The sequence below is a fragment of the Dermacentor albipictus genome, chromosome 9, assembly GCF_038994185.2.
Source record: "Dermacentor albipictus isolate Rhodes 1998 colony chromosome 9, USDA_Dalb.pri_finalv2, whole genome shotgun sequence".
NCBI lineage: Eukaryota > Metazoa > Arthropoda > Arachnida > Ixodida > Ixodidae > Dermacentor > Dermacentor albipictus.
In genome coordinates this window covers 105,571,099-105,583,651 of record NC_091829.1, presented here as the reverse complement: position 1 = coordinate 105,583,651, position 12,553 = coordinate 105,571,099, and the positions used below count along the sequence as shown (strand labels likewise).

Here is a 12,553-nt window from a genome sequence, read left to right as displayed (position 1 = left end):
GTGGATACTCAAACACCATCATTGCTTCATATAGCTGAAGTTGCTCCATGACATCAAGGCAGAAGCAAATGACATGGCAAAGGAAAGGTTGGCGGAATAAGGACTCTTGGTGGGAATTATGTAGGTTCAAAGGCTATCGTACTGAGTAAGAAAATGTGTTCCCGATACAGTGTGAACATAGTGTTAATGCTGAAGAACAAACTGGCACCATCTGCCTAGTCCTACACAAGCATGTGCACAGAAAGGGATGCCTGTTGGCCTTGAGGGCTGCCACTGCAGGGATCAGCTGCTATCGCTATGACATAGAATGTGACATCAGAAAACTATAGTTCACACCTTTGCTTTAGCTCGCTGGTTGGGCGATTGAAGCCTTGATTGTAAGGTTGAAAAGTTTCTATCAGAACGTGGCAATTTAGTTGCTAACTCTTACAGCATGGTTCACTACTCAGTGCTGCAGTGCTGGACATATTCCTCCAAGCCTGGTGCGCGTTCTCATGACTACCCATGTTCAAGCTGCCGCCGGAAACTTAGCTGATAAAGTCACTGAAAATGAAATTTGGTCATCGAAAGAGTCATGAAAACGATGCACACAAGGCTTGTAGCGTGCTCACTTGGTATGACGTCAGTCAAAACACCCTGTGTAGAGATGCTGGCAGAAGTGCAGCAGAAGTGTGGATTGAGGTGACAAAAATATAAGCTGTTCAAGTTCCACATATAACAGACCGATAATAAATCGTCGTTCAGCAAGAACTCTGGCAAAAGGGGCAAGCCGCACTCCCCATGACGAATGCTATAAGAACAGTACTGTTATTGTAGCAAAATTGCCTATAACTCTTTTGTGAAAGATCATGCCAACTGAATAACCAATATAAAAGCATCAAGTTGCTCCAATAAAAGCCTTTGTTATGCTACACACCAGACTGGGATGTAAGGCGTAGGTTGTTATGTAGCCAAGATGCCCACAAGCAATGCTTAAAACATATAAACACTGGGAATTAACTGTGATTAAACTGCTGGTTAAACTGATGAACACTTCACAGCTGGTATCACAATGTTTTCTACGCCACAGAAAGATTCCAGCACGTGGGGGCCACAATTCTCCTAGAGGCCAGTACAGACACAGGGTGCCAGCAAGCATGGACTAAATATTTTTCCATATGCATTGATGTGGTCTACCAGACTTGGTTTTCTTGGGGGCACAGCCATATTTGGGTAATAATTTTCTGCCTGAATATTCAACGCAGGGAGCACTGCAGCCACCTAAAGCGAGTTTGTTCACACCTTGCCACACATGTAGACTTGGCCCAATTTTCTAGGCACATTTGTTGGATTCAAGAAAGTACACAGATTAACTTAAGAACTTTATTTCTTCGAGATTTAAGGCATGGGCAAGGTCTTAACCATTGTTTTAAAATTTTTACCCAGCGGGAAAGATTATTTCTTGAAAGTCTTCTGATAACAGCTTGATACAGTCCCTGGCTTAGTATGGGTGCATGTGCTGTGGCTTTCTTTTAGTCTGTTTAAAGGTAGTTTTCCTTTTCTGTGTTTCAGTTGCAAGAAAATCACAAATATATTTTCATTTCAGCAACCCTTGTGACATTACAGAATTTCTTTACATATTGCAACCAAGCTTATTTTTTAAACACATGCCTTTCTTTCAGCATGAAAAAAACATCTTAGATGATACAAAGCAAAAATGGCTGCTTATGCATTTTTACGATATATTCCATCTGAGAGGGGTGAAAAGTAATAAAATGTTCTACTTTCATAACTTTTCTACCATGTGTACAAAATTTCTTACTAGGAATGAAGCAAATTCACTTTTTGCACTAGCCTATTACAGAAACAAAAATGACGAACAGCTTTTAAGGGGGCCCTCAGAGGAGCCCAGTCCGTGCGTGTCTTCTTTTCTAGTGCAGCCGTCACTGCACATGGCTGTGAGTACAGCTGAGCACATCTGCAGCCTGCGCACCCTGTTCTATAAGTGAACTGCTGCGTGTGGAAAGAGTGGACGTGCTGATTTGGCGGGGTACAATGTGCACAGTCTTCCCACGTGTTTAGTACTGGGGGTTGCATAATCTGTAGTTTCGGAGATGCATTGAAGTGAGAGACAGACAAAGCGCTCGCCTCCACTGCCAGCAGTTTTCATGATGGTGTCGTCCCACTGCGCGTGGCAGTATTAAAGAGGACAGAGTGGATGCAAAAGCAAGGCTAGGTTTGCTTCATACTACCTATGCGAAGGTGTCGTTCACACACCGTGAAACCATATTTTTGATTGCAGACTCTCAAATTCAGAAATTTTTTTTTCTCATTCAGACTTGATTTTTCTGACTGCGGCCCTTTTCGTGGGAAACAATCCATTTGCAAATGTACTTATTTGACTAAAAGGTGGAATCACAGTACAACAAACCAAATTGCTGATTTTAGGGGATTCGTTATGTTGGGGTTCCTTTGTACATGCCTCCAGAAAAAGCCGACCATCGTCTACTAACACTCCGCCGTGCCCGCCCGTGTAGAAATAAACTTAATTTTGGTTGGCCACGATGCTTATTGGTGTAGCTGTCGTGTGTCCACCCACACACATTTTGTACATATACTGTTCCAAAAATGTAGAGAGAGAAATTCATATGAGGCTATCATCATACCTCACAAGAGAGAGGTTAGACTAAACAGGTTTATTAATTTCCTTTTACTTATAGGTGATGCCTCACATTGTTTTTTCCTTGTACCAAAGTGACTGCAAGGTTTTTCCGCCTGCAAATGTTTGCATAGTTTTCAAAGATAATTCCGTCCCTGCTTTGTGTGCTTGATTTGCATACAAGTTACATTACACAGAATGTATACCCCCCTGCAATGCCAGGACAGGCGAAGGAGGTACTAAATGAATAACCACAAAAGGATTTCGGAGTGAGAAAAAATGGCATGTGCAATAAAGATATGGGTAGATGTCCCGTTGGTGTTGCTGTGAAACAAGAAATTGTGATATCGAGAGACTGAGCAAAATAACTAAATGTGTGCTTGCCAAACTATAGCTGTCAGTTGCACCGTGATTGTGACTTAGCTTCCAAAAGAAGTTTCTTTGTTTTGTGTTGTTCTTTTTCTGTTAAATGTACTTTTTTCTTTGTTTACTTTTGTTTGAATTTTGTAGCTTTATTATGTGCACATGTGACCAATAATGCCCTCTGGGAGTTAGTGGTGGCTGGCATTTCTCACTGCCTGTCGTTTGTTCAATGTGTGTACTAAAGACAATAGAGCACCAACCAGTATAAACCAGTGTGTTGAATTTGTTTTTTTGTTTTAGTGTGAATGATCTGACTGGTTATGTGCCCCAAAAAACAATTAGATTATGAAAACGAAGTTCATCAGAACATGTCATTCATTTTACTTATAGTTACCCTATTTCAACCGCAGAACCCACATGTTCAGGCATGTAGATTTAAGTAGAACAAGCCTTTTTGCGATTATTAGTTCTGAACAGGTAAGAGCAGTGCTAAGGACACAAAGTGAGCCCACGTAGATAAATGGCATGGTGCACTGTGCACTGACTAATAATTGATGTGTTTTTCCAACAGACAAGCAAATAAATATCCAGTAACGCCTTGTCAAAGGCACGAAAGCACATAAAGAGGCAGGGTGTATTCACGTGCAAATGTGTCGTGGTTGTAGGTTTGTTAACAAGCATGCCACTTTCCTGTAACTTCAAAAAAGAGGTGCTGCGCTGACGCATTCGTCTTTCTTTGTTGTTGTTGTTTTGTGGGTTTTGGTTAGTTTCTGGGTTAATGGTTACTGCTTTCGCTAACATGTTGCACTTGTGAAATTCGGGCCGTCATCTGCACTGTTTACAGTGTATGTACCCTAATGGTCACATTATAGTGGTGCTTAGTCATGAAGGCTCGTTCAAATATAGACTCGTCTGCTCTACATATGCTTTTCTTCATGCCAAAGGAATAAGATATACTATGTTTGTGTGAGAAGGAAAGAAACTAAGACTGGTGTCTAATATTGCACATAAATCTACGCTTAGTTGCGTTATCATTTTCGCATAATTTCAACAACTTATTTGGGGCATTTCTGTAACATTCACACTCTGTCTTATCCACATAGGTGTAAGGAATAAAGGCAGAAAAGCAAAGCATTGCAGTGGATTTAACTTAATGCTCTTGATTCTTGTTACCTTCTTGGCAACTTTATTTTTGGAAAAGCATATGTACAAAGGCATGTTTTGACCAAATAGGCTGCTGTTTGCGAGGCTTTGCAAGCACCACTATAACGTGACAAAAGCAGTGTGTGGCCATGTGGTTGTGCAAATTCTGGTGTAATGACACCACAAAAAGTAAACGAAGAAAGATATTTACGCAAATGACACAAGCACTGGATCTCACTTCAAGCTTTAAATTAAGGGAGCATGCAATATTTATTAAAATGTGGAGACATGATGTGATAATACCTGCTAAAAGAAATTCTTTGTGCAGTGCAACTAATGGATCAGTGATACATTTGTAATTTTTTTTCAATGTTGCAAGCCACAATTATCTTTCATGTTGTCAGGTCGTAATATCTGGCTACAACGCAAGTTTTGTGGAACATGGGACTGCAGTCACATTATTTGCAGTATCTAACATTGTCTAAGAAAGGGTTGTTTCACACACATGACTCATACTCCCTCAATCTCCCTCATTTCGCATTAATAGAGCATCCCATTTGTCCGATGTAGGCACGGCCTTATGATGGCAGCAGACTGGACAACGCTTGCAGCCTAGCTCACTAGATGCATATTGTGCTTCAAGCCACAAACAACGGTTTCCTTTTTTTGGCTTCTGCCTTTTGCTACAGCACAAAACTGTCCTAGCAAGGGCCTGAGAAAACAATGATTTGTGCAACTAAATTAGGCATGAATATGGAACATAATGAATGAGATAATGAAGTAAAAAAGTGGTTGCAGTTGTTTCGTATGCATTTGTAATGTTCATGGGTAATTGTGTAGCTGGTCCCTATGGGCAAAATTATTTTTTCTGTATGAGACATGTGGAGAGATTTGCTCTGATGAGAAAAAAAGACTGAAGCCAGGAAAATAAATCAATTTGTGGCGTGCAGCACAATTTGCAGGCGGTGCACTGTGCAACGGAAGTTATGTACAGTCTGCCATTCCCATCCAGTCATGCTTGCATTGCATACACCCACATTGTAATAATTTGAGATTGAGGCTAATGAAGTTTGTGTGCAACAACTCATCCGCACATTGTGATGCATTGCGAAATAGATTGGTTCGTTCCCGTGTTCTTCAAAACTCGTAGCCAGAAATTATGAGCAGACGTAAATAAAATAATTAAGCTTTGGAAGATTAGCACGAATAGGACAAATACATCAGTCATTCACAGTTACATTGCACGAAGAATTTGTTTTTGAAAAAATGACGTCACTTCATGTCACTACGTGTTGTATGTGATGTCTGTTTTCTTATTAAAGCCAGAGTTTAGGTTAGGCGCTTGTGCCCTGCATGTCTTTGTCTTCATTTGCTTCTGTGGTGCCATTACACCCGAATAAATCCATGAAAGGAGCTGCGAGTCCATGCAGTTATACTACATTGGGCTCAGTACGGCTGGCGGCCTGAATGTGACGAGTTCGAAGTTGCAGTAAGAACTTCAGAAGGGCAGAATTTTGTGTCAGTTGGGGATGCATATTACAGTATGGTGAAGCAATAGATGGAACAGTGTGAGGCGAGACAGATGGGAAAGTGCTACAGACAGCTGTGAAAGTTTACTGGAAAGTTTCACTGCAGCAGGACAATGCGTGCATTATCCTGGTGCAGCAAGATTTGCCAATTTTCATAGTTGTCAGTAACACTTGCCCATCTACATTACACTTAACCGTACACTAATAGCAGTAACAACAGCAACCAACTGACCCGAGCAATAATCAAAGCTCACATAATTACCAAATTGTAGGAGAAATGTTTCAGTGTAACACATGTTTCGGTAACTGACAAGTAAGTCTGCAAACCGATGATCAGGTGAATTTTTCATGCACATACATTATTTTGTAGAACTGCTTCCTGCTTTGGTTTTTTATGGGTTTTAGGAAGCATTTTAAGGTATGTAAGTCTTTGTTCTAAAATTAAATCTGTTGTCTGCCAGCACTATGTGTCATTACTGTATAAGCCCTTGCTTTGCCAGTGTCCTTCGCACGGTTCCCAACTAAATATCAATAACCAAATAACCATTTTTTTTTAATTTTCAGATTATGAAGAGAATACTCTTAATATGTATTTCATAAGAAAAATTTTCTCAATTTTAGGAAGAAGTCCGGCTGGCCCCAAGCCTGGTGTGAAATGAAGAAATGGCACTCCACATCAATTCATGTTTTTTGTCGTCATATATAGTCTGTTAGATTAATTTTTGGTTCTTCCTATTGAATTCCCAAAAAAGGTACCAACTCTCATTCATTGAAAAGAAATTTTTGCACTTAAGGACGCAGCCATGCACAAAGCCTTTGAGCTCATTAATATATTTATTTTTGAAAGAAAGTGCAACTCCTGCGTGCAGCAATAGGTAGAATAAGGCGAGGGTAAATGAAAACAATGGCGACATTAGTCATCAACAGTTGTGCAACAAAGGAAGTCTCATACTGGAGCCAACATCTTTGCAAGGGAACCAAATGGCTCCAGCCTGAGACATTCGTTGTTCAACCTGGCAAGTCTCTTTGTCGAAATATTCCGTCTAGCCTGAGACCTATATCCGTTCCACCAGCCTCGACCAACAATACACCTATACATTTGGCAACCCATGGCAAGGTAACAAATTCACATTCAAAGAGAAGGTAGTGTGCACCCTGGAAGGTAGCATGAACAATATTTTATTTACTTAATGAAATGCAGGTTTGCTATCCAATTACATTATTTTGATCCCCATTTTATAATTGGACAGCATGGTTCCTCAGGGAGAATAATAATTCGAAGCTCGCACAATTTTGCTCCTTTATGTCCGTTAAATCCGTCCTGGTTGCTATACTATCAGCCCTGTCTGAAATTGCATTGCAGTGTTTTGAGTATGCATCCCACTTAAAGAATAGTTAGGCTTCTACCTCAGAATGTCTGCTACTGCGTTGCAGCATGAATTTTATGTCTAGGTGGTGACTGTGATGCCATGTGCTCTTTAAATAAAACCAATATGCTATTTGAAGTTCAATTAAATGCAATCTCAAATGACCTCAGCTGGGGGATGACGCAGTTGAAGGCCAATGTGATAAGGAGGACTTGATTTCTGAAAGCAAGGCACGTAAACGTGAGAAAGCATGACTAATTTCGCCTAAAGATGCTGCTATTAGATATGATCAGGGAAGGTATTTATTCGTGGCTGCATTTGCAACATTTTACATTGCTGGCTTTATATATTGCACTGGGTACAGTGAAATGTTGCTGCTTGCACAATATTCAACTAAACATGGTAGCCACGCCAAAATGTCCATGCAGAACACAACTCTTCAACTATCATGGTCTACAGTGGAATCTCGATAAACGAAAATCGCTTAAGCGCCGCTTAAACAGGACACCATCCTGGTAGTTGGTTTGCTCTCTGGAATGTGTCTCAGTAAATAGAACGCCTGGTAAATGAAACGAATTTCCCTGGCCCATTGAGGCTCCATTTAAAAAGCGCCCACTGTAAAAATATAGGGGGGATCCTGTTTGGAAGTTTCGCAAATCTAGTCGTAAACAAAAGTGCATTGCAGTGGGAGCGAAATGCAAAAGCACCTGTGTACTTAGACTTAGGTGCATTTTAAAGAACCTCGGGTTGTCCAAATTATTCCGGGGTTACTCGCTACGGCATGTGTCATAATCAGAAGGTGGGTTCTGGTTCGTAAAATACGATAATTTTTATAGCTTGCTCTGAAATACAGCCCAACACCTACAATAAATTATGTAGCTTTTTTGTGTGATGAGTCCCAATTGCTTAATTTAGTACTTTGACATTTATCATATTTGTGTGCTAGTCCATGCAAAATGCCACAAATCGGCCTCATTATACAAGCGACTGTTGATTTGGAATGGCTTATTCAAGCAACTTAAACTCACAGCACAAACACCTAAGACGGACCACAAAAGGAAAATACGACACACACTGGCGCTAACTCCTTTATTTCTTCGTCGTCGATGCAATATAAACCCTAGGCCACACAACCGCGCAGGCACTAAGATTACATTACAGAGATCTGACAAATTATCATGTACGCAAACGTAGGAAGTCAAATTCAGATGGGTGCAGGGACAAAGATATCTCACTCATGCAATTATCGCCTTGCCTTGTTATGTGGTAGGCCTCTAAGGCAAGCCACGCATGCTCATTCTTGCTTTTGCCAAGAATTGACGTCCCATCAAGTTGTGCCTCACAATTGTTGCAAGAGTTTATATGCTCACCAAGTTGCGCTCCTCTATCTACATTTTTGTTTACTTTTGCGCATGTTCCCCGAGTCACTCATTGAAACAAAGCTCTATCTAGCCAAGCTATGTCTTACCACATGAGAGTGGAACGGTATAAACCAGGCCGACAGCGCGCGATACGTATGAAGCAACATGCCGAGTTTGGCATCCTCCTCTGCTCTCTTCGCAGATGCGGAAGCACAGCTTTAAAAGCTTGTTCGGCGCAGGAAATGCGAAAGGAACACTATGCCTGCAAGCAATTTTCTTGAGTTGATAGATGACCTTATGTGTTTAAGGGACCACGCAGGGAACATTTGCAAGAAGTAAACAGAAATGTAGATAGAGGAGTGCACCTTGTTGCGCATATAAACCCTTGCAACAGTTGTGAGACACGACTTGATGGGACGTCCATTCTTGGCAAAAGCAAGAATGAGCATGCACGGCTTGCCTTAGAAGCCTACCACATAAAAAGTCAAGGTGATAATTGCATCAATGACACATCTTTGTCCTAGCACCCATCTGAATTTGGCTTGCTACGTTTGCATATGTGATAATTTCGTAGATCTCTGTAATGTAGTCTGTGCACCTGTGGAGTTGTGTGGCCTAGGGTTTATATGTGCATCGACGATGATGAAATAAAGAAGCCAGTTAGCGCCAGTGTGTGTCGTATCGGCCTTTTGTGGTCTGTCTTAAGTTCTTGCGCTGTAAGTTTAAGTTCAGAATTATGTACCAACTAGGCTCAAATGAAGTTTTACCGTTAGTCAAGCAAGCTCAATATGTAGTCTGTGCAAAAGTGTGGAGTGTCAGTACAAAGTAATAATTCAAACACATGGCTCTGTAGTTACAATTCAGTATGAAACGGGTTAAAATTTTTTAGCATTTCTTTCATTTACTAATTTCATTGTGTTAGGACATGTTGAGTACTAGAAATGTGCTTTCTTTTGGGCCCGGAAGTAAACGTATTATGTTTCTTACATTTGATGTCTAATAAATTTTTTTCACTGTCAGTGTGTGTCTCGTGCATTTTTCCTTCGGCAAGTAGCAACTGCTCTCGAAGGCGTCTGCTGGCCTCCGGCATTGCCCATAACTAGCATTTTCGCTGGGACGACTGTATAAAAGCTTTGCAAAAAAGGGGCTCTGTGATCAGCGAAAGCAAAGAAAAATGAAGACGTGCGGTGACGAGTTCATTCGCCATTGGAGCACGTGTGTGCGTGACTTGGTGGATTCAGGTGTGGCCCTGTGCCGTCGATTGTACCACGTGTGGCGAAATGCTTCGTGGCGGTACGCCGCGCCTATGCAGCAGCAGACGGAATGCCGCAGGCCAGTGTCGGACGCCGGCGTTCGCTCCGAGCAGGTGCGACGCCTGCTCGGGTGGCAGCTCACGGACGGCCGAGCTCCCTTGAGCCTTGATCGCCGGCGTTCTACATTTCGGCCTGCGGTGTTCCGTCTGGTGCTGCGTAGGCGCGTAACCCGCGCAACCAACCATTTCGCTACGTGCTAGCCGCACCTAAACTAAAATGCCTTTAATTCCTTCACAAAACTACCATTGTACCTCCCAGTCAAATCGGGGTGAAGTGAGCGTATTACGGTACCCCCGTTGTGTGCCCAAATAATGCCCACGTCAATGGGAGTTTTATCGTACGCCCTTTCAATGGGAGCAAAAAGATGTACAAAAGGGCATGCGCTAGAGGACAAGCAAAAAATGCCCATCTGGGTGTTTTTTTGTTTACAGTGTAGCTATGTCGCACTAAGGGGACCCTTCTCTTTGTACTTCGACAGCAGCCGCCAAAAACATGGGTGACATTCACGGATTCAAAAGTAGCGCTACAATCTGGAACAGGAACAAGCGATGTAATAACCAATCTGCAGCATTTGACATTACCTATCTGCACCACCAGGCTAAGATTGATGGGTATTGCATCACGTTGCAGTAGATACCTGGCTATGCCGGTATTTCGGCAAGCGAAAACGCGGATTGATCTGCCCGAAATTGATTCGAATTCCGAAATTTAAGAAGAATATTTTTTACCAAGAAGGGGGCGCTTCCAACATGGCAAAAAACTACGCCTATAGAGAGAAAGACCGCCTCTTGAATCTGCTACATCACCAAATAGCTTTCTGCGTTATATTGATACAGAAATGAAATCGAAAACTGCAGGCCTCCATATTTACAGACATTGTACCGTCGTCTTCGACTAAATTTGGCTTGCACGATCAAATATAGGCGCTACAACTAATCCCCACTGTGATGATTGTGGGAGCTTAGAGACAGTGCAGCACATGTTGTTTGAATGCCCCGCGTACCGCGACGAGAGACAATTCTTTGAGCAACAAATGGGAAATATTTTCCACTGTCGGTTAACGCTACCGAGCATATTAATTCCAATGTCTATTAAATAATTATTAATATTCTATTAAATATTCTATTATTGTCTATTAATTAATTATTAATTAGCATATTAATTCCAATGCCCTTAAAGTTTACTGCTTGAATACCTGTCAGAAATTGGTATACACGGAAAACTTTAAAGATTTTCAACATTTGATATAGAAAAGCCTACGTTCACCCGTTATTGCACCTGTAAATATTATTATCAGGCCAATTTGCACATTTTATCTTTTTTTACTTTTGTATTTTCTTCCCCTCTCCTCTTAAATCTTTTAATCCCATTCCTTATAAGAGTAGTATGCCAGAGGGTGTATACGCGGCCGCTAAATTCTCTGTTTTCCTAATAAAGAACCTTTCTCGTTCTTTCTCTCTTTTGCATGCAACCAGTGCCAGTTCGTTCCGCTTACCTGTCAATATGTTCATGAGAGTCGTCTTCCCGGCTCCATTAGGACCAAGGAGCACAGTGATTTTCGATGCGCACACTTTCAAACTAATGCTGTTCAGCACTGGCTTGGGCCCAAAAACCTGTGAAAAGGTCAGTAATGAGGCCAATATTTAGGATTACAATCCAATAGCGCCACGGGCCTCATGTCTCAGAAAATATGGTTAGACTTCCGGTGCCGATGTTCCCATGGGCGAAAAGTCCCGTATATGTTTAGGTATGTGTATATGCCGTGTCTTGCGATATGACATGCGGTATAAGCTGGTTATATTGCAACACCATTCTATCACTAAACTTGCTCACACATTGTCTTACATTCTGACAATGTTATTGCTCGGAATTTTGACAATGGCAACGCACAAACAAACTTCATCAAAGAAAACACCGACAGCTGCATGCATTTTAGGGTAAATCTTCCCATACGAAATTATTAAATGTGCGGATTAACAACGGTAACCCAAAAATCATGTATTTTTTTCTGCGGAGGTGGTTTACTACCTTCGCGATCTCCCCACGCAAGAGACCGCATTTCTACGAGAAAGCCCGCCTGCGTGCAAAGCGATCGCAGCCAGCGTTTCCTCGTAAACATAGTGGGTGCATAAGCTTCAAATGCAGGGAAGTGCGAGAAGCTATCGTGTTTTGATCTTAAAGGCAAAGGTTAAGAAACTTCTACATATTTTTATTGCTACGTTCTGCGAGATCTACGTTAGAATTTATATGTACTGTAGGCAAAGTGCCAAGAATTTAGGCTTTCTTCACGTTCTTACTTAATAAGCATCACAGGTCTTCAACATGAAAGAATCTAAACAGTGATGCGCCTACAGCGGCATGCGGCAGTAATAGCAGAATAAGAGAATTAGAAAAGCTAGAAAAAAAAAACTTTAAACAATATATATGTGCTTCAGCAAATATGGGACACCTTCAAATTTGCGCATTTGAAGAACTCTGTTGCAAGAAGAAAGCCGGTTGCTTCTCCGAGGTGATGCAGCACCGAAGAGCAGGTTATGTGGTGGTTCTAAAAAAACTAAATTATTGAGTTTAACATGCCAAAACCACTTTCTGGTTATGAGGCGCGCCGTAGAAGGGGACTCCAGAAGTTTTGACCACCTGAGGTTTGTTAACGTGCACCTAAATCTAAGTACACGGGCGTTTTCGCAATTTTCCCCCATCGAAATGCGGTCGCCGCGGTAGGGATTCGATCCCGCGACCTCGTGTTCAGCAGCCCAACGCCTTAGCGCCTAAGCAACCACGGCCGTCACGTGGTGGTTTTCATGCGCCTAATTGAGAGGTTACTGTTCCTGTTTTTTTT

At 41.7% G+C, this 12,553-nt stretch overlaps 1 protein-coding gene across 3 annotated transcripts in view; it reads right to left on the bottom strand.

Annotated features, from left to right (window-relative positions):
- LOC135907193 (phospholipid-transporting ATPase ABCA3-like) overlaps nt 1–12,553 on the bottom strand; it is a 327,820-nt gene that overhangs the window by 194,848 nt on the left and 120,419 nt on the right. For all 3 annotated transcript variants that reach the window (XM_070525205.1, XM_065438877.2, XM_070525204.1), the window contains exon 10: nt 11,210–11,327. In XM_070525205.1, the coding sequence (XP_070381306.1) occupies nt 11,210–11,327 (118 nt within the window). The remainder of the gene's footprint in view (nt 1–11,209; nt 11,328–12,553) is intronic.